The 22,030-nt window shown below is 41.5% G+C and overlaps 2 protein-coding genes across 2 annotated transcripts; one reads left to right on the top strand and one right to left on the bottom strand.

The window, feature by feature from the left end:
- Positions 1-6,711: 6,711 nt before the first annotated feature.
- On the bottom strand, positions 6,712-10,471 carry LOC306777207 (regulator of cell cycle RGCC). The gene is made up of 5 exons (XM_079268241.1): positions 10,329-10,471; positions 9,201-9,365; positions 8,479-8,559; positions 7,854-7,916; positions 6,712-7,293 (listed from the first exon to the last, which is right to left on the bottom strand). Exons 1-5 carry the CDS (start codon positions 10,348-10,350, stop codon positions 7,286-7,288), a joined length of 339 nt encoding a protein of 112 aa, XP_079124367.1. The 5' UTR covers positions 10,351-10,471; the 3' UTR covers positions 6,712-7,285.
- A 5,982-nt stretch (positions 10,472-16,453) lies between these two features.
- Positions 16,454-19,563, top strand: pcdh20l (protocadherin 20-like; the record flags this gene model as incomplete). The annotated part of the gene is made up of 2 exons (XM_079269066.1): positions 16,454-16,501; positions 17,044-19,563. 2 exons carry the CDS (start codon positions 16,454-16,456, stop codon positions 19,561-19,563), a joined length of 2,568 nt encoding a protein of 855 aa, XP_079125192.1.
- Positions 19,564-22,030: the final 2,467 nt, after the last annotated feature.

Here is a 22,030-nt window from a genome sequence, read left to right on the forward strand (position 1 = left end):
TGCTCTCTCTTCCTGCGTCTCATGCGGCTTTACTCTCTCCTTCCTCTTTCATGCAGTTTTTTCTTTCTTTTTTTTTATCCTTCCTCAATTCCAAATGCAATCTGAGCAGCTCTACCTCTGACTCACATGGAAACGACTGGCCCATTTTCCTTTTCTTCTGCTTTGTAAGTGCTATAATGTGGACTCCCTGCTCATTTACAATCATTTAAGGTCTAGTTTTGTTGAGGTACTACGCTTCTCTGCTGACTAAGACGCTAATCAAGATTACTTATGAAGCCAAATAGAACCAAAACTCTTGTAGTTCAAATGTAAATAGCCTGTTTTTCTCCAAAGGGAATCATTCTCCTTTCTGTCAAAACATCAATAATCTATTATTTCCATGTGAAAAACACACTCTCGACAATTTTCCTTTGTACCCACAGAGCATCGACAAATCACTGGCATATTTTCAGGATTTCATATAACAAGGGCCAACCTGCACTGGAGCTTTTTTTGGGGCCATCAAACCCAGACACTCATTTTTCACCAGAAACTAGGACTGATACAACAAAACCGATGGTGTTTGAGCCCAAATACATCATGATAAATCTCTGTTATCTCAGTATTATTGTACAGATTACTTGCCCTGTTACTTCCATGTTTGTGTCCATAGAATGTATTTATAATCTCGCAAACTGGAGTAATCAAAAATAAAACATCTATTCTTTCTGTATCTTATTGTGGTTCTCATGAATATAGAACATGACATTCACTTTCACTGGGCGTGAGACCAGGAAGTTTGGCGCTGATAATAGTGGTTTTGTATATTTTCCATTCAACAAAATGATTATGGAGAGTGTTTTGCAATCCAGGAGAGCATCTTTGTAAGTGTATTTGAGTGCTCTGTTCCTCCAAAAAATAAATCACACAGCTTTTGCATTAAAGGATAAGACTGGCATATTTTATCTTTTATTTTTTTAACAACAAATCCCCCCAACAGATCTAAAGCAACAATGAATGTATCCTGCAAACAAGACTTCACAGCCAGAGGTATAGGGTATCCATCTGTGCCATTGAACTCATTGCAGTCCAAAAACGAATAAAAAGACAGAAAAAAGAGCCAGACGACACATTCTTTAATTCCAGTGAATAAAGACAGTGTAGCTCTTTCCTCACAGCTCGTCAAACTAGCAAAGCAAAGAGCCACATCCCCCTGCATGCCCCGTCTGCCCAACATGGAGCTTCTGTCCAGAGAAGATGCTGCTGCAGAGTTGTGTCAAAATAAACTAGATCATCACCCAACAGTGAGGCTGTTTTATATGGTTTTAATGGTTTTTGGATGGCGATGGAGATCTGTGGCACAGAGGCATAAGCTACAAGCTGTGGCTGCACAGACAGCGCTTGTTAGCAGCAATTCATTGCTGTGTTTTGTTCTTTTAATGGGATTTGTTGGTCAAAATAAAAAAAGATAAAGTAACACCAACTTGGTCCTTTACCGCAGCTTTGGGTGCAACAAACTTTAGCAGCACTGTAAGAGTGCAACAAGCTTGAGTGTAATGCACTATTCAACAGTAAAAAGGGCCGGTTTGTTTTTTACGGAGGTCTAGTAAAGAACAACGGCAGCCCATAGTTCATCTAGTACAAGCAGTCCCACCTGCAACCGGCCGAAAGCTGCCTGTCGACTACATAATGATCTGCCCTCTGTAAGATGGATGGCCCGGAGATACCACTGAGGCTGCTGAGACTAAAGCCTGCACGCCTCTAAGTGTGTGTGTGTGTGTGAGAGAAGTAACAACAAGCAGGCAACGAGCACATTTTAAGCATCTACATGGTATCTATTGTTTCCTGTCCAGAAAACCCTGTTCCCACAAGATGCTGTTTGACAGCAAATTTTTCCTATACCTGTTAGTCCAGGTTCCAGCGGGAGTTTCAAGGCAAGATTCACAACTTCGAGAGTGTTTCATTCCTTCACTGCTCTCATTATTCACAGCATTATCTTGCAGATGCAGAGCTATTTTGAAAAGGCATTCCTATAGCCAGCTGAGCCCGGACCCAAGCCGCTATCTCTTCGTTGCATCAGCTGGAGTTCACCATCAGATGGCAGTCCACTAATGCCTTTCTCAGATGTGGCTTACTGGTGGCAGTGGAAGGTTGCGTCAGTGGACCTTTTCGTGTATGAACTCACCAGCCTTTGGTGCTCCGGCACAGACTACAGAGGACTCCCAGAGGACGTCCCGAAAGTATCTTATCACTTCGATCACATTACAATGACTTTCAGTGGCACCAATTTGATCGTAAGTGCTAATCCAGGCTGCCAGGCTTTTCACAGATCTTTCAGATCAAATGCACTGTGAGTTTCACATCAATGTCTGAGCTTACTCCCAAAAAAAAAGCAGCACCATTTTTTTTTATGTGAAAACTACTGGAAACATCCTTTGAAGTTAAGCTTATTTTTGCCCCAAGAGGCAGAGACATTCATTCGCCAGTGATGCCTAAATGTTACTCCTGTGAAGTGAATTCTCCAATTTTTCTGACAAATTGAATAGATGATTGCATGGTCATTTTTTTAAACCCAAATAGACCCAGATATTGTTCAAACTTAATCAGAAAGTTTAATAAATGTCTGACCTCATGAAACTTTTACAAATTTCTTTTTTAAAGATGCAATAGTTTTGCTGATGGGGATCTAATTTGAAGACCACCGTATTTAAAAATGCAGGTCCGTCTGCCTTCAGTGTTCAACGAATACATTTCACATCCTCTGCCTTAAGAGGTTAAAATAGATTTAGAGTAGCTGTTATGTCGTTAGTTGTGGTATAAAAATGACAGCTGATCAATTCGAAAGAAGTATCATCTCAACCACAAAAACGTTTTGCACAATTATAAAACGTTAGTCTGGCTACCAAAGAGTCAAGTCTTCTCTTGGATCTTAAAGATTGTACACATTTGTTTCTATTCACTCTCCTGAAACTACTGATACACTGGAAACATTCCCACAGCTGTAAAGACGCACCGAGACGTCCTTGTTTGACTGACAGCTTACTACATTGGTACAACACAATAAAGAACATCGTTATTCCTGCCCACTAGGTACTGAGGCCCATGGCATTTGTAAAAGCTATGTTCACTGTCACTTCCATTCACACGTTCGCATCTTCTCACAGCTTGATTTCACTCCCTATTCTCACCAGTGTTCAATATATAACTAGAGCTTAAATTGGACACTATTTAAAAATACAGAGGCTCCGTAATCCACGGATAGTTACAAACAACATTTGAGCTCTTTGATAAACTCTGTTGTTGTTGGCTTGACTCAGTAATAAATTCGAGTAAATTGCCTGTCTGACTTGAAAGAGGAAGGGTGAAGTGGAGTCGAGAAATCCCCAGTCAGCAGTGACGCAATGGCTCATTTGAAGTCCAGTGAAGGCTGGATGAGTCACATTCTTCGAGAATGAACTCCTCTGAAAGTAATTACACTGGTTTCCTGTTTTATACAATGAAGTCTGGAGAGTAAGAGACCAAAACAGGAAATTACATGGGCTACAGGTACCGACTGACAGCAACCACAAAAATCCAAATAAGCCATTAATATGTGTCCATTGCCCTTTAAAATGAGGGAGTAGTGATTCACTTTTCGTGAATGAGTTGAGTATTGGCCTATAGATCTATTTCATTTCATGACCCACAGAGGACTGGAAGTCATGTTTCCTGATGCTTTGAAAGTATTTTTTTTTACAACAGTAATTTTGTAAACTGTTCAATATGCTTAATTATGATAAGTTTACAATCGCAAGATGCTAATTTTGCATCATCAAGATAAACTGTTTAATTGGTGTACAAATATCAATTAAAATGTAGCATGTCAAAAACTGCTATGCCTGCTATTACTGTCTGAGAAAGGTAGTGCACCGACCGACCAATCAACCAACCGACAGCCATCCTAGAGTCGCGCCGCGAGCATGGCTGACAAATTAAACTTTACAAGACTGTTGTAGTCAGTCGCTTACTGCCCTGTTATGTCATGAAATTAAAATAACGGAGAAATGGTTTTACAGTATCTATGGCTGACATGAATAACTGGGAACATGACTTTGAAGTGGTGTCATATGAGAGATGATATTGTGCAAGAATAACAAAGCAGTGATCAGCATCCTTGATCCCGGCTCAGGGACTGGCCTCACTTATGTAACACCCAGTCAGAATCTGACAATTCAGTGTGTGTGTGTGTGTGTGTGTGTGTGTGTGTGTGTGTGTGTGTGTGTGTGTGTGTGTGTGTGTGTGTGTGTGTGTGTGTGTGTGTGTGTGTGTGTGCGTGTGCGTGTGTGTGTGTGTGTTGGGCGGTTGAGCCAGCTAATTCCATGGGAGAGCGTTGTTAGCCTGGACCATTTGGGGATCTCTCAGGAGAGAGGCGTTGCTCTGTTCTCTCATCAGGCAGATGACAGAAGACTGCGTGCTCTGCATGCTGCACTCATCTAGGCCACGATAGCTTCACTGCACAGGCCATATCGCTGCTTCATTTACTCATTGTCTGATCATAACAAGTGTCTCTATTCTGATTCACTCAATTACATCTTCATTAGTCTGCTAACTAACTTAAAACAAACCAGCATTGTGTGTGGAGATTTTAAGTCGATGTGACATTTATCACCAAGATGCCTGAGTCTATATCGGTGCGGGCCGAAAGGGGCGTAACGTGATATTTATTATGTCTTCATCTACTCTCAAGACCATTCACTGCCTCATCATAACATTAATTCATTCTAATTTAGCAGCGAATGAACTCAGTTCATTCCTCATTTAGTCTGTTATCTAAACAAGACGCTGACATGTTGGCCTCTTACTTTGGTGCCGTGCCAATCAAACAGTGTTCTCGTAGTAATTAGCTAAACAATGGGGAGTTCAGAGTCACATCCCAATGAAGAGCAATCTAGTGAAAGCCATACAGCATAATTGGCGGCCGGCAAGCTTTTCGCGTACAAAGAAATGAGTGTGAATAAGAGCAGGGAAGTGCGGCAGCAATGTCGAGAGCCAGACCGATTACAGAGCTGCAAATCTGAAACAAACTGTTACAAAACCACCATGGGACACACAAAGGGAGAATTCCAATCAAATGTCTTTTAGTTTCATCTGTATTACACCGTCGCGTTTCCTGCGTTCTTGCATTCTTCCTCTGAAAAACAGGATGTGCCCTTCGTTTGTGAGGGAAGTTCCATCATGTCAAAGCAAACTTTGTTTGTTACCATGCTGAACAGCTGTGGCCTCAATCAGTCATCCTCGCCTTTCTCTAAGTGGAACAGACAACACAGGAGGAGCAGGTTACTTTATACCACCCCTGTGTATTTCCCCATTGTTTGAACTCTCTCTGTTCCAATTATTCCTCTTTGCTTTACAGTAATGTCAAATTCCACCACTATACCCTTCTCCTCCCAAAACCTGCGCCAACTCTCATCCCAGTCACCGGGGTTAAACAGTTGGCCAGAGTTCAGAGCAGTGAACTCTCTGTACAAAGTGTCTTTTAATGAGACGGAAAAACAGACAGGAAACAGTGTCTTTAATGTCCAGCCTTCCTTCCTTTGGCCGCTGCCACTGACACAAAGTCAAAAAGCAGGTCCACCCAAGCAGTCGAACTGTAATATGTCACCAGGGCTGGTGGTATGATGGGCCGTATCAACCACCTGTCCAGGGATGTTTAAGGAGAAAACAATTACAATTGAATATACTGCCGGTTCATGACATCTCTGTTTCTAGGAGGGCAATACTTTCTCTTGACTCTCAACACCCTGAAACCAGAGTCGTATGTGTGATGAGAATAAACTGTGCAGCTAAATACTTCAGAGATTGTTTCCTGCTGATTGTAGCTCCTCATTCGACCGCATCCTGAAGTGAAATCTGGCAGCTCTTTCGCGGACGAAAAATGATTTTGCATACTTCAGCTGGATTATGCAGCACATGTCGCTTCATGTAAAATCACAAGTCGCAAGTGAAAAAGCACACCGTACAACCACAACGTTCACCTCGGCCCTGTCTGTTTCCCTCAGCACTGTTGCTCTGACAACAGGGAGGAGACGCCTGCAAATGGATGAGACTCAGTGGAGGGAAGTGACAGCGGGCTATCAACTAAACCATGGTGGAAAAGTCTCTGCTAGGAAACTGCAAGATGCTCTTTTACAGGCGACTCAAACGAAGCAGAACAACTTCCTTCCTTCTGTTCAAAGTTTGGATTTGTTGTAAGAAGTTACAGCAGAGTCAAAGCCCACACAAAAAGAGTTACAGAACAAAGTCTGAATGAGCATTGTTTCTCACAAGCACAACTGACGCACTTCCTTTTTAAGCTGTCTTCACATGGTGTCTGAGCTAAATTTGTGAGTTTCCTGATTTGGAGGCAGAAGTGAAACGCAAAGCATAATCAGAACAGACATACAGGAAGCATATACCGGTAGGCACACACTAAGGAGGATGGGTGAAGGGCTCCTGAGACATGTGGTGTGACAGTATAGCAACAGTCGATTCAGGAGACAGTGAAGGTGTGGGCACGTGGAATACAATTTGTTGTCACTACTGTCAAGAGTATTTTTTTTGAGGAAAGTGAAAGACTTTCAACATTGCATGTGTGTTTAGAATCAGACGGCATGGTCAGCAGTTTCTCTGCACTCATTCTGGAACGAGATTGAATTTATCAGATATATCAAAAAGAAAAAGGAAATGTACATGAAATTAAATCAAAGTGTAGCTTTATTTATGTGCATTCATCTGTACATTTATCTAAAAAGAAAACACAAATATTAACAAGAACTGTACACGAAATGGCAGCACACAAATGTTTTACAAATGATTTACACAGCAGATCTGAACCTCTTGGACTTAGAATCTGTTTAAAATCAAAGTGCCATCTGTAATCTGTAACAATCTCCTTTTTAAAAGATGGGTGTATTTATTGACGTAGTATTTATGAACATTTTAAATGTTGCACAAAATGCTTTCTGAACTCTGAGCAGCGTCTTTCTTGTACGGCCGGACAGATGGAAGTTTTGCTTAGCTTCTGGAATATGTCACACATCTCGGATCTGATGCTGCGGGGATGTAGTCTTGCCGGCTGGACGCAGCGTCGCCAGGGGTCTGTAAGGGTGTTCTTGCATTTTGGAATGGAGTGGCCTTTTAATTTCTGACGTTAACCTTTTCCCCTGGAGCAGCCAGGGGAGCATTTGCTCCGTCAGATCTGCTCTGGTGTAGATCTGCCTGTCTGCTCGGCAATAGCTAGCCCTGGCCTGTTTCTCCCCCCTCTACGTGGCTCGCTTTCTCTTTCTGTTCACATCTCTGCAAAAGAGAGGGGAAGACAAAACTACAAAAGCTCAGGAGCCAGAATAAGAGGAAGCACACACAGAAACATGCACCGAGGTGAGCCTTTGTACAGATGCAGGAGGGGGTTACGATTCATTTGCAACAGTCATTCTCTCTGCGGTAACACCTCTGATAGCAGCGGATGTATGCTTTGTTCTTCGTGGTTTGTGTGCCTGCACAGGACCATGCATGTGTTCACAGGCCTCAGAAACACCACTGCTTTCGTGCTGATAGCAGAACCACGGTGCTCATGCAGTCAAGCATGCTATTATCACAAAAGGTTGTGTAGATAGTCCACCTGAGTCCCCAGACATGGCATTTACACACAAGAGGGGGGGGGGGGGGGGTTAGTACAGGGTAGAAACAAGCTGGCTACTACTAGGGACTCTGTTTTTCAATGTGTAACAACACATGCACTCCATCTGGGTCTCTGCAACCATTACAAACGACTGCCTAGTGGCTTGTCAGCTTAAGTGCTCAAGTAATAAAGAAAAGACCGAGCAGGAGGGGGGGTTCTAATTCTCTTAAATACGCACCTGCAAGTTCCCGGTCCAACATGTCGATAAAACTCTCAAGTTCCCTTGTGTCTCCCAGCTTGGCTGCAGAAAGAAGACAGAAAGAAAAGGAATTTGAGAAACTACAGAAAAGCAGTGGAACATTTTTGTGGAGAAATGCGGCTCAGTTCATTGGTATTTCCTTTGGACCAAAAGCTGAAAACTAATCTAAATCACAGAATTACATTCGAACCAAACCAAAAAAATAAAAAAATTCAGATTATTTCCTACAATCTGAGATGAAGCCGTACAACCCAGGCAGCTTGGCTCCTACCATGATCTCTCTCGTGAATATCTTCAGGTATGTTGCGTGAACACAGACAGAGTGAATGACAGCTTCTTGGTTTCATTCATTGAGATTTAACAGTAGTCTTCTGTGAGTTTTGGAAAGACTGTGTGTATGTGTGTGGGTGTTGGAGGGGGGGGGGGGGTCTGAGACGTCACAGTCACAGCGGCAAGGGCTTTGTTGTGTAAAAACAAAAGAGCTCCCAGCCTAATGTAAAGGGTGTTTGTGTGGTTGTGATAGTGATCAGAGCAAAAGCGATAGTGATCACTGTAAGAACGTGGGCTATTTGGATGGAGATAGGCGAATGGGAGTCTCTAGTACCTTTCGGTGCCTGTGTTATGCCTGCTGTGTGAAGCTCTTCCTCGCTGGTGTTCAAACTGTTTCCCAAAGAAGCTTCGCTGCCTGGGGGGGAGAAGGAGGAGAGGAGAGGAGAGGGTGAGCAGAGATAATACACAGACAAGCACTAAGGCCAGCCCATGCTAATTAGCATCAACAACAACAACGACAACCACTTTAAAACAATGCATGAGCTGCACATAATGATGATAACACGCAGTGACATTAAGGTAAACGTGTGTTCTCTGTTAGAGACTCCCAGGTGTCAGCTTTTGAAACGTTAGGGGGCCAAAATGCTCTCAATAATGACGACGCATGGGAACAGAGAAACACAATATCTTCTTTTATCTCACAACCGTCGACAAAACACGCAACACAAAAAAAAGAATTCCAGACAATTCCAGGAAATGGGTTATGCGTAATTGCAGTTCATTCCGGTACACCGCTATTCTCATGAGCAAAACAGCCACTTTAATAGAAGTGTACCGTGATGTGTCCTCTTGTAACACTAATTTCATGCAAATTCAAAAGCGGCAAGCTGCAGTTGTTTGGGCTGATAAAGCGGCTCAACCGGCACCCGTGGGAGCTGCAGACAACCTCACTCTCCAGCAAACGATGCACTAAATAATGTCCACACTTTGTGAAGTATGCAAATATCATCTTAATCACAGTCACATTGTTTTAGTGTGATGATTTTTGTCGCTCACTGTAATCAGAGTCCTCGACTCCGCTGTCGTCCCTGAGCCGCGTGCGACTTTTGGCCTCCTGCAGGACGTGCTGGTAAGCATGAGGTTTGCTTTGAGAAGGGGCCTTCAGCTCCTCCACCACATCCTGGAACTCCTGCAGCAGCTCGCCCAACTCCAGCTCCAAGTCTGCGGAAAATGTGACAGCAGTTGGAGAGAAACCACATTATTGCAGTAAAAGAAAATGTTCTCAAGCCCTTCTTGAATTTTTGCAGAAAGCAAAAAAAAAAATAGTAGAAGTACAGAACAAAATTACATTTACACATATATTTTTGAAATAAAACAAACCAACAGACAACAACTAAAATCTCTTAGATATTTCTGAATGTAATAAATAATAATAAACAACAAAAATGTATCCTGGCATATAATAAAATGAAATGCAGGTAAACTGCAGTTGAAGTTTGTCAGTGGGTTGAATCAGATAACTTGATGTGTGAAAATAAATAAGAGCCCATAAGGCATATAAAACATCGAACAGCCGGTAAAACACCTGGTCTGCTCACTGTGATACATAAATAATACATTTTAAATTCAAGTTCTGTGCTTTGGCTGCAATAAAACAACACTTTTTGCTAGTCCTTAAATAAATGTCATTAAATAACGGATGACCACACCTCTGTTTAACTGCATTTAATAAATATGGTGATAGAGCTTTAACAGGCCCTGATGGAGTAGGAAGCAAAAGGAGTAGCAAAAGGTTTGATGCAGCAAGAACAACACAAGCACACGCACACATTCAAAAATGTCAATGTCTGGTTGTTCTGAAAGAAGACAGCCAGCAAGAAGTAATGACTTGTGCTGTTTTTTAAGCATGTCTGTTCAAAATATATCAACAAATAGGAAAGCATGATGTAAGACACAACAGGCAACATGATTTACAAAACTGCTGACTTTCTATAGGTGTAACTTTAATGTGTATCAACTTTATGTGATATATAAAAAGGGATTAGTCAAGTGTGGGATCTGAAGAAGTTAAAATATGGTGTACAGCCTCTGATAAATAATTATACAGGCGCGAGCTGTTTGTTACAGACCCGTGATCACTATCACTCTTCTTAAAACGAACGGCTCAAGCAGTCTAAGACTCACCTGTGGTCATGTCTGAGGTCATGCTGGAACAGGGAAATGGAACACCAGCGGGCTGCTGTGCGTCTGGATTCAGCGCGGTTTAAAGCTGACAGTCAGGGCGCTAGTTTTATTATGAAGCCCTCCACACACGCACACATAACCACGTACACACACACACACACGTGCTCAGCCAGCGGATCCAAACAACCAATCACGTCGCAGAAAACCCTCAGCGGTCTACTGTGACTGGAAAAAGTGGGCGGAAAGTTAAAAGGAAAACTATACACAACTGAGACAGACTGACGAGAGTGCCCCCCCCCCCCCCCCCCCCCCCGCCCCCCCGGTTTGAAATTGAGAAAGAAACTGTGATTTTACATTAAAGAGTAATCTGAGTTTGAGTGAACTTGAGTGAACTAGTGAAGAATACAAACTGGGAGGATGTTCAACCTCTGTAAAGGTGTTCTCACACTGCAGTCAGATCGTATCAAAACATCTGGGATGTTTTACTTAGCCACAAAGTTTTGATTGGGGGAATTTGTACTCATTTTTTACTCTGAGTTGAGTGAACTCGAATTGAAAAAGTTTCCATTTGTCATAAAACTTTTTGCTCATAATTCTGCTGTGAACAGTGCAGTTCTCTGCTCCATCAACAGAGGCCCCTCAAGTGCAATTTCTGTTCAAACTCCCACAGAAGTGGTACTCTTGATCCTTAGCTTAAGGTAAAAGTAATAGGCCTAGAGGGTAACATACTCCAATACCGCAAAGTATAGGTTAAATCATCAAAAGTTGTAATTATGCAGAATAGCCCCTTAGAGTAGCCTATAGTATTTTTTTAGGGTTTGCATTTTTAAAACACACACACACACCTATTCAGAAAGAATATTGAACTACAGTCCAAGAAGATATATAAAATATTTTAATAAAATAAAAGTTATATAAAAGTCATGAAAAAGTGATATAGTAGGCCTATGCTGAAAGAAGTTGATAAAATGGCGTAGCGTAATTCGCTGAAAAAAAAACCGTCTGTCCAAAACAAAGTGCTAGCATAGTATGTCGGAAAAAGTTTCAGTATAACAGCTCAAAAAAAGTCATAGTAGCATGTCGTAAAAAAATCACAGAACACGATGTTGAATAAAGTCATGAAAAAGAAAATTTCATTGTATAGTATGTTGAAAAAAATCACAGTGTAGTATGTCAAAAGAAATGATAAAAAGTCATAGTATAGTATGTCGACAAAAGTCATACAGAAGTCACAGTATAGCATGTGAAACAAGGGACAGAATAATATGACAAAAAACTTGAGTTGAAAAAAGGTGAATAAAAAAGACAATATAGCAAGTTGAAAAAGTATTTGAAAAAATTCATATAGTACGTCGAAAATAGGAAATATGGTGTAAAATATGGTGTACATTTTTATTACTTTTTTATAACATCCTATACTTAGTATAGGATGCCAAAAAAGGTTTTAAAATGTCATCGCATTGTATGTCAAAAAAGTCATAACGTTAAAGTTTAGTATATTGAACAATGCCATGAAAAAGTCACTTCCCGATTTTCTCTCAAACAAATCTTTCATACCAAATCCTAAAAATGACATTACAAAAATACCAATTGATTTTACAACTTTTATTCAATGAGCACCGGATCAAAACAGGAGTGTTCCAGCAAGAAGTGAAAGGAGCCGGTGCTCTCAACAAAGCCCACTCCACATACAACTCAGGTCAACTGGAAACAGAGCGTAACAAGTTGACAATCCTCAACTCCTTACTTCCTCAGTTTGAAAGATCAGACATGTTTGCTTTAATAAATGCACGTAGGCGTCAAATACAAGTCCCAGCGTGCATTGCAATAAGAAACAAACAATCTTAGAGCTATAAAGTATAAATTAAAGGTTCGATTAGAACTTGAGCTTTGTAGAGCCTGCTGTATAAATCACACATTTAATATTGTTTACCTTTGGAATCATTTTGGACCAATCCAGCAGCAGCAGTGAGATGTGTCTCTATTTACAATAATGTAGCTTTAATTTATCACTTGTTTGTCTACAGGTAGGAAGGATATATTGGCCCAGTCGTACGATAAAATGCAAATTTCCCCCCAATCAACTCTCTACAGTTTTCAATATATCGTTTCTCATTAATGTGGACAGGGACATCAATGAAAAGCTCATTTTTGACCAGAGAAGTGGCTCAGGAAGAAAACTACAACAAAAGTCCCAAGTGAAAAGATCAAATCTCAGCTCCCCTGTCTAGCCAAAAGCTCTATGAAACAATATCCAAATGTCTCAGATCAAATGGCTCCGGATGATAGATGACTGCTCTGATGATAGATGACTGCTCTGAAAACTGGAGGTTGTGGTAGATCCCCATGAGGCGCAGAGAATTGTAAGGTCAAACACTGAACGTGAAAAAGTCAAATATGCTTGAGAGATTGAATTTGTGTGTCAGATGAAATAGCTCAGGGAGATTAAAGGGCGGTCTGAATATTTGAGGGTGTGTGTTCAGTGGTTAGTTAACTGGTTTGTAAGGTGCAAAGGACGGGTTAAGAGTTCTCACACTAGTGTCCAGAGGACGACAAAGGAGCATGAGACTGAGTCACCTTCCTGTTGGATTGGAGAGACAGAAGGAGGGATTTATGAAACAGAAAACCACAAACTATTTTTATGAAAATGCGGCAGGCCAACCCGACAAGGGGTTGTTCAGCCCTCTGAGTTCATGAAGCACAAGACGTTGGACGACGCGGAGAAATTATTTCGTCTTCAGTTTTGGTCTGGGAACTCTGCAGTCATCTGGGGAGAAAAGAAGAGAAGGACGACATGAGAATTTGAATCCCATTCACACACGTCTGTGCCAACAACAACTACAACAACAACTTCTTCAACAGCTCCTACAACAACGACTATTACTAACATTCTAGAAGGGTTCTCAAGGTTTCAATTACTTTCTGCCAATTTAGGGAGCGATCGAGAGCCGGACAGGAAAAGTATACATTCTGACATTTTTATAGATTTTTATGGCATTCTATACCATGACATTTTTATTACTTTTTGATATCTGATATCATATTTTCATGATGCTTTTCTGACTCCTTTATGGCATTTTATACTATGACATTTTTGACATTTATTATGACTCTTTCATGGCATACTATGATAATTGATAGAACATTTTTGTAGCATGTTATGTTATGAGATTTTCTCATGACATACTATACTATTATATTTGTTGTGACATTTTTATGACATGTCATATGATGATGATATTCTTTTAGATCATTATGGCAAACTATTCTTTCATTTTTGATGGCATTTGTTATGACATTTTACATTGCATTTTTCTGACTTTGATATGGCATACTATACTGAATCATGCTGTAACTATAATGATAATATAATCAAAGTTAAAAGACAACGTTCTGCTTAGCTGGTGTTTCCTTACTCTGAGATCATCCGGCATCCTCCGCTTGTCTTAGAACTCGTCTCGGAGTCCACTGAGCTGCTTCTGATGAGCCTCCCTGTGGTTCTCCAGCTGCTCCTCCGGTGTTGTCAGGAGGGTGAAGACACAAAACAATACATTAGAAACAAAAAATCATTCTAATATAAGAATCATGTCATTTGACTGTTGCAGTTTCCAGCTGTGTTCAGTAATTCAGTGACATTGCGACCTGGCATCTGCCTACAATTTAAGAAATAAAAGTCAGACTTTGTGGCCAATTGTATCACATTAAAAAAGAAGAGATTTTTCTCAACAACAGATATCTTGCCAATTGTTATCTATGCCTCAAGAAGACAAAAATGCATACACACACACGAAAGATGAAAGCCCACCCAGTCCGTTTTACCTGTTGAAATACCTCTCAATAGACAATACAACCCATAAAATGCATTTTCCACTTGCCAAATGTGTTTTAAAGAAGCTGTATTTAACTAGTTGTCATGTAAAGACAATAAGTAATGTCTACCTGAGCAGATAATAAAGTCATTCTCCCTCTGTGTGTGTTCTTCTCCTTGCTTTGTTTACACCAAATCTCGGATCTTGCAGCTTTAAAACGACTTTATGAAACAAAATAAATGTGAGAATTTATCATGTATCTGTGTTGAAAGGAGTTGTTGTTGCTATATATACATATATATATATATATATATATATATATATATATATATATATATATATATATATATATATATATATATATATATACAGTATATATATATATGTACTGTATATATATAAATCTTAGTTTACATTTCCAGTTTCATTTATCTTTTGAATTTATGGTGATATAACCATTTATACCTTCATGTGACGTCACTGTTCAGTTCTGTTTCCTGAAAAAAAGAGATGCAAATAACATGATTGTGCATTACAGTGTTGAGGTTACACATGCATTCCGTGTATAACAAAAGGAGACCAGGCGGACCAACAATGGCTTTGACCACAGACGGATTACGGCATGGGTAAAGTATTTTTTGTAAAAAAAAAAAAAAAATGAGTAAATGTGATTTTGAAGATGTTGTATGATTATGAAATAGTTTGAATGTTTTGTCAATTAGCCAACTAAATAACAAATGTCATAATGTGGTAGGCCTAGAGACGTAGGGCCATAGGTCAAAGGTCAATCTCTCTCTGTCAACATGGAGGAGCGAGATAGAGGGTCAGCAAAGCGTAAAAGAAAAAAGAAAGAGAAGCTAAAGATGTTGCAAATACCCTCTGTTTCAACATTTTCAGCAAAAATCTGCGGAAGGTGATGCTGTTACTGCTACTGACGCTAACTGTCACTAACTGCGAGGGAGTACGGTCATTTTCACGAATGTCCAGGATCAAAAATTAACCAAAAAGGATGACACAGAGACGCCTCTCCCTGCTGTCACTCATGGTAATTGAATCGGATCTCGTCCGGGAGTTGGACTTTGACGACCTGATCAATGACTTTTTATTCAAAGAAGTCCAGAAGAAAGACGGCGGTTAGGTAGGAGATAGTTTTCACTGCGTTTGTGTGTGGTCGTATATGGCTCTGCACCATAGCTCTGTACTTAATTTGATGTACATTCGTCTATTCTTTCACGGTTTGTTGTTGTCGGTTTTATTCAAATCAAGGTGAATGTTTTCACTCCTAAATATAAATACTGTGCTGCACATGGCATCTGGAGAACGAAACAGGCCGAAAATGGAAGTAATTTAACAAGTCATAAAAGGACATATAATTTCAAAGTACTCGTTATATTTTACGATGTCATCACCTTAAAACATGGGGAAAATATGATTTTGGGTTACTGTGTTTGTATAAATGTAATTTATGAAGCTGTTATTGCTGCTAGACTGCCCCGTTGCACGCTTCCCTTGGGTTTTTTTAAACTGTTGTTTTTGAAAAGCTAAACACCAACAAATATGGTCTGAAGCAGAACATTTGATTAGATGAAATATGTAGTGAATTTTCGAAATGATTATATCCATCTCTTTTTCAATACATTTTGACTTTTGGACTCAGTTAATTGACTGAGCGCCACATCGCTCACCTGTGTGAGAAAGATTGAGGCTACAACACGCAATGTTTTTGTAAGTTATAAATAATAATAACTTGAATGCCAACATTATAAATTAAACTTTGATCTATTTGGTATAGCCCTAATGACGTGTGGTTTTGGGTTGCCTTCCGCTATTGTGCAACCAACATTGTTAACACTGTGTTGGTATTATCTAAGGATTTGATTTCTAGTTCCAGGTGTTACAGACTAAAGGCTTCTGGTAATTTGGACAGAACAAAAGAGAAACAACCTGAAAAACAATCTGAGAGAGAAAAGCTGATTCAGAGACCATTATGAAGTAAACAGGAGGCAGGTGTGCGAATAAAAACAGGTGTGTTAGCACATTTGCGAAGAGAACATTAATCCTGTCCCGTGTAGTTTAGTGCCAAGATGTGGGCATAAACATAAGCCCACGCTTGCTCATTGTTTTATTATTGAACAAAGCATGAGTGTCTCCAACTCATGCAGGTAAACCTGTTGTTCCCCTGCCTTCTCCTGTGTCAGTCTGACAGGCTAGGTAAGTGTTGTGGGAGGGGCATGTAATGGATTATGCCTTCATTGCTGCCTCTGTCCTCCGCATTCACTCACTGACGGGGGAACTTGGGTAACATGTGTGAGGGCGATGGGCCATGGGACTCCTGATAATATGAACTGGGCTGGACTATTGCAGGTCAGTGAGTCAAAAGCAATGCAAGGATTTTCCATTCTGATGGTGTCTATACTGTGTCAGTGCCTCTGATAGAGTGAAAGGGTGTAACTGGAATGTTGTTCTTCTGTGCAATTTTGTAGTAAGGAGCTGGATAGACACTGAAAATGTTCTCATTTTTTAAACATGACATTTTCCTTCGTAAAGATTGAAAGAAAAACTGATGCGATTGTGAAAATGCAGATATATATGCAAATGTTATTTTTTTTCATTTTTGTAAAGCCAAGCACATGCGTTTGCTTTTTGCTTTTGTGCATGTTTGTGTGTTAGAGTAATTGGTTGGAGATAAGTGAGCTTCATTGTACAGTCGCTTGCTTTCAGAAGAGCTCACTGCGTCATTAAGTTTAAACGTTATCACCACCAGGGAAAACTTCTATGTTCTGCCAGTTTGAAGTGCAACAAAAAGACAAATCAAACAAAGTATAATCATAACCCAAATTAAAAAGAAATTGGTTCTTTTAAAAAATAAAGAATTACTGCTCACAGCTTGTCTCTTTTCTCGCCAGAATCTGCTGGTTGTGGTCCATCTGCAGCAGTTCGTATGTGGTTCTGTCCGATTTTCTGTCCCAGAGGAGCAGGAGCCTGGTAGTCTGGCAGGGTCACTTGGTAAACACTTTCCACCTCAGTACCAGCTCCTGACCCAGGAGTATCTGTGGATGGACAAAAACACAGGCAATTTCTACACCACTGAACAAAGGATGGATCGTGAGACCCTCTGTCCCGAGGAGACAAAAGCTGAGGAATGCATTATATTACACAATGCCGTCGTCGGGCCCTCGGGAGACCTTATACAGTTCCCTGTGATCATAGAGGACATCAATGACAATGCACCTCATTTTGAAAACAGTGAAATACACCTGAGGGTGTCTGAGGACATGGCTGTGGGGACCAGTTTCATACTAGATGACCAGGCTCAGGACAGGGATGCTGGTCCAAATGGTGAGCTGCATTACCGCCTAGAAGATTCTGATGGAGTTTTCAGTTTAAAAGTGGAAGAAGACGGGCATGTCATCATGCTGGTAGTGCAAACAGCTCTGGACAGGGAGACTCGGGACATGTATCACATGGCACTGGTGGTCACCGACTGTGGCTCAGAGCCTTTAAGTGCCACAGCAACTTTAATAGTCACAGTGATAGATGTTAATGACAACTGTCCAAGCTTCAGCGCTGACAGCCCCCGCAATGTCACCGTCCCCGGAGACTCCCCGAAGAACATGCTGGTTGCTCAGGTCAGAGCCACAGACCAAGATTCAGGCCCGAATGCTGCCATCGTCTACTCCCTCAGTCCCAAAGTCTCAGAGCGGGCCAAGAAACTCTTAAGCCTCGACAGCGTCACTGGGTACATCAGACTAACACAGGACCTCCAGAGTGACAACTCCGAGGTGCTGCTGTTGAACGTGTTAGCTAGCGGCCATCACTGCCCCCCAGCAGACACTCAGGTAACCGTATCCATCCTCCCCAAGGTGAACCAAGAGCTGACCATCAAGATCGGGTTCATAGCAGAGCATCAAAACCAGACTATGGTGTTACCAGAGAACCAGCCCCCCACCGTCTTAGCTGTTTTAGAGCTCGAGGGTGACAGCAGCTTTAAAGGCTCATCTCTTGCCATTGAGAGCGAGGTGCCTTTCACTTTGAGCCCACAGACTGGCAAATATCTGCTTTCCACATCAAAGCCCCTAGACTATGAGATGAAAAGCAAACATTATTTTTATGTGGTAGTGCAGGGGAGATCAGCTGAGGGTTCTGTGATCATTTCTTCCAGACGGGAGATTAGGGTGTTGGTGGCAGATGTCAACGATAATGCTCCACTTTTCTTCCAGTCTCACTACCAGCTGGAGGTGGAGGAAAACAACCAGCCAGGGATGTCACTGCTGAGGGTCTCAGCGTCAGACGCAGACAGTGGATACAACGGCAGGGTGACCTACAGACTGGACAAACACACATCTACCATCTTTAACATTGCCCCAGAGACAGGTCAACTGTCTGTGTCAGCCGTTCTGGATAGGGAAGAGCAGGGTGTGTACAAACTCACTGTGTTTGCACAAGATAGCGGCTCGCCTCGCTTGGAGTCGGTGGCCACAGTATCCATTCGTGTTCTGGACCAGAATGACAATGCACCTGTTTTTCTGACCCCTCATTTCATCTTTTTTATCCGTGAGGATGTACCACCGTTCGCCCAGGTAGGGGGGGTTGGGGTGACAGACCCAGACGAAGGAGAGAATGGGAACACAGAGCTGCATGTTGTAAACAGCAGTGGACCTTTTGTTGTGGATAACACCGACGGGACACTGCGCACCACCAACAACTTGGACCGCGAGACAGACGATCGCTATGAACTCTACCTGCTGGCCAGCGATCACGGGCGCCCGTTCGCTTTGACTTCCACTGCCAGGGTAACTATCTTTGTGGAGGACATCAATGACAACCAGCCAAAAGTGATCCTTCCCAGCAGCAACTCCTCGTGCCAAACTGTCTCTCCAGCTACCATTGCAGGCACCATAATAGCAAAGATCTATGCCATCGACGAGGACTCGGGGCTGAATTCGGAGATGACCTACACTGTTGTGGCGCCAGAGTCAGTGCAAAACAGCAGCCCCTTCCGGTTGGACTCAAGGACAGGGAACATCACCGTAGCTCAGCAACTTCTACAGAAAGACTTGGGAATGCATCACCTGTTCATTGTGGTCAGAGATGGGGGGAAACCAGCTCCACTTTATACCACTATCTGGGTTAATCTGTTGGTCAATGAGAGCGTGGGGCCCTGCAACTTAGACAGGGCGCCCACCTGGACAGGGACATCTGACTTGCAGCAAACCCCCTCAAAGGCCCCCATATGCGAGGTGGAGGACACCAGATCTGCTCAGCTGACGCTGTTAGTAGGCCTGGGTATGATGCTGGTATCCACATGTTTGCTTGTGGCGACAGTTGTTTTATACCTGAAACAGAAGAGAAGAAGTCTACGACAGAACAAGAGCGGGCACATTGAGGAAATTGAGATTCCACTCAGGCTCAAAGACAAATATTAATCTGATGATTAACAGAATAAATCAGGCAATGTGTGTAATCCTCAGTCGCACTTTGTCAAGGATGAAATCAGACTGTGAATTGAATACATTCTGAATATTTGTCGAAGGCTTCTTGCATTTTGATAATTTGTTGAAATGTTCAGATACACAGTGTATTCAAACATTGTAAAACTGCAACATTCTGTGGAAATAAAGTAGATCCATTTTCTGATAAACTGCCTGGAAAGCGTATTAAAAGGTGATCTGATAAATGCAGTATTTACCAGCAGAGACTTGCAGACAAATGTAGAACACTGTAATTTGATATTTGATGTGTACAGTGTAGTCATCACAAGATGGAGCATATCACAGTGAGGCATTGCTAAAATACCAGTCATTATGATCAGGGATTATTCTCCATGACCCCTGCAGTGACAAGAAGACTGGGGGTAATGGTCCGCAATAAGTTGATTGTGTCTTTCTCAGATTTCTGACTTAGTGATGGGAAGTCTAAAGTATTTAGACATACAAAAGGGTTTAATGTTCCTCCACTGGGGAGGTGATGAAAGTCTCTCAAGAAGCAGCTCTGAGACGACCACAGGAGGCGGAGCGCAGCTGTGGACAGGTGAGAGGCGTCAGAGGGAAGGGACACCACCATCTCAAGTCACCGCCTCACACCTGTTACCCGATCGCGCTGCTACTCACCGACAGCGCTGGATCGCACCCAAGAGGCAGAAAAGAAACCTACTGTACTGCACCGGGTAAGCCAACAGGCTTGTTGTTTTGATGACAGCTGTTTGGAGTGAAAACACGCTGTGTTCAAAGTAATCGTTGCAAAGGGCAGTTATTACTGGTACATTTGTGTGCTGGGGAACAATTGAGATATCAAAACCAGGTTGAGTGATGCATAAAATATGAATGAGTCAGGGTAAAAAAATGTTTACAAATCTGTGAACACACAATTCCACAAAGAGGGTGGGATAATTGTTTTAGCTTTTACCAAAGGAAATGGGTTTTTATCTTTACGACATCATAAACTATTGAGTGATCCTTTTAAGATATACCTGTGTAAGACGAAAGGAGGAACACCGTGAGTCGTAAAACACAATGTACAACAAGCTGGTTAGTAGAGAACAAGGCTTGTATAACATGAGTGGTATTTCTCTGAGGATTTCTGAGCGAGCAGCTCAAAATAAATAATCTAATAGGGTTGTACTGTGACACTAACTGCATTCAATTAAAGGAAATAAAGTGCTCCATAACAAAGTTACACATTAAAGAGGCATTTTGACAAAAGAAATCTCAGATTATATTGGATTTAAAACATGTACAAATGTATATGAAACTGTAGTGGTTCAAAAGAGACATGTTTGACCTGGTTGACATGTCTCACATCCTTATGGACTAGATATTAGGACCATCAGGTTTAAATTTGCTTTTTTGACAAAACTAAATTTTTCTCAAGAAAGAAATCGTATGGTGGGATAAGACTTGTGTGTCTGCTGATGTACAAATGCTGTGGCAAGACAAAGCCTGCCATCTGCTGGACACAGATGAAGCCAAATCTGGTCCTTTTATTTCTGGGATTTTGCCAGAGGGTGTAGTAGATGAATCAGAGGACAGTCTCTCACTCTGCCACAGTCAGGTCACCTGAGATCAGTGATGGTTCCCTGCTGCATGCTACCCTGCTACATCTCATCTTAATCAAATTCTTTTTTTCTTTTTTTACTGAAGCTGAACATTTGATAGTGGGTTATGGGGTTGCATGAGCTGACATGGACAAAGAGCCCAGCTGGCATCGACCCAAATACCATGGATTATTTCCGAGATACACATCAGGGGTTTTATGATCACAAATTACATCACAATCCAGTCTAATTAAAATAGCTGTGATGGTTTTCTTATCAAAGAAACTCTGTGTAGTGATGATGAGAAATACCCCTCTTTGCCCCTCAACTATCCGGCTTAAAAGGCTTTATCTCACTTGATTATCCCACATATTCATGGTCTGTGAATGCCACTTTAAACTTGCTTGAAAAAAAAGGAACATTTCAGGACTAAATAGACCCATTTAAGAGATAAATGATAACGCTCATATCAGTTTTGCCAGCTGGGATCTTCTTATGTTCAGTTCGGTATCTCAAACACTGCAGTCAAACAGATAGTATCTGACAATTTCCGAAGCCTGGAGAGCGTCACCTGACTGTCCACAGGCTCATATTGATGGTGTAACTTCAGACAGATCTTCTTCACTGAGCACAGACATACAGCATTTTATCATTCTCATAAACCATAATCCATCAGCTAATTCCTCTTTTGATTTATCAGGCTGAAAACGTGGACTTTAAAAAACAGAAGGCCTTGGAGAAAATGGACTGAATGCCCCTAACAGAGGAGGAAAAGTGTTTTTAATATAGTAAAAAAAAAACGCTCCCTCTTCTGTATTTGCATATGAAGTTGCAAGTCGCTCTCTCCATATGCAAATATG

This window comes from Melanostigma gelatinosum (genome assembly GCF_949748355.1).
Source record: "Melanostigma gelatinosum genome assembly, chromosome: 5".
Classification (NCBI taxonomy): Eukaryota; Metazoa; Chordata; class Actinopteri; order Perciformes; family Zoarcidae; genus Melanostigma; species Melanostigma gelatinosum.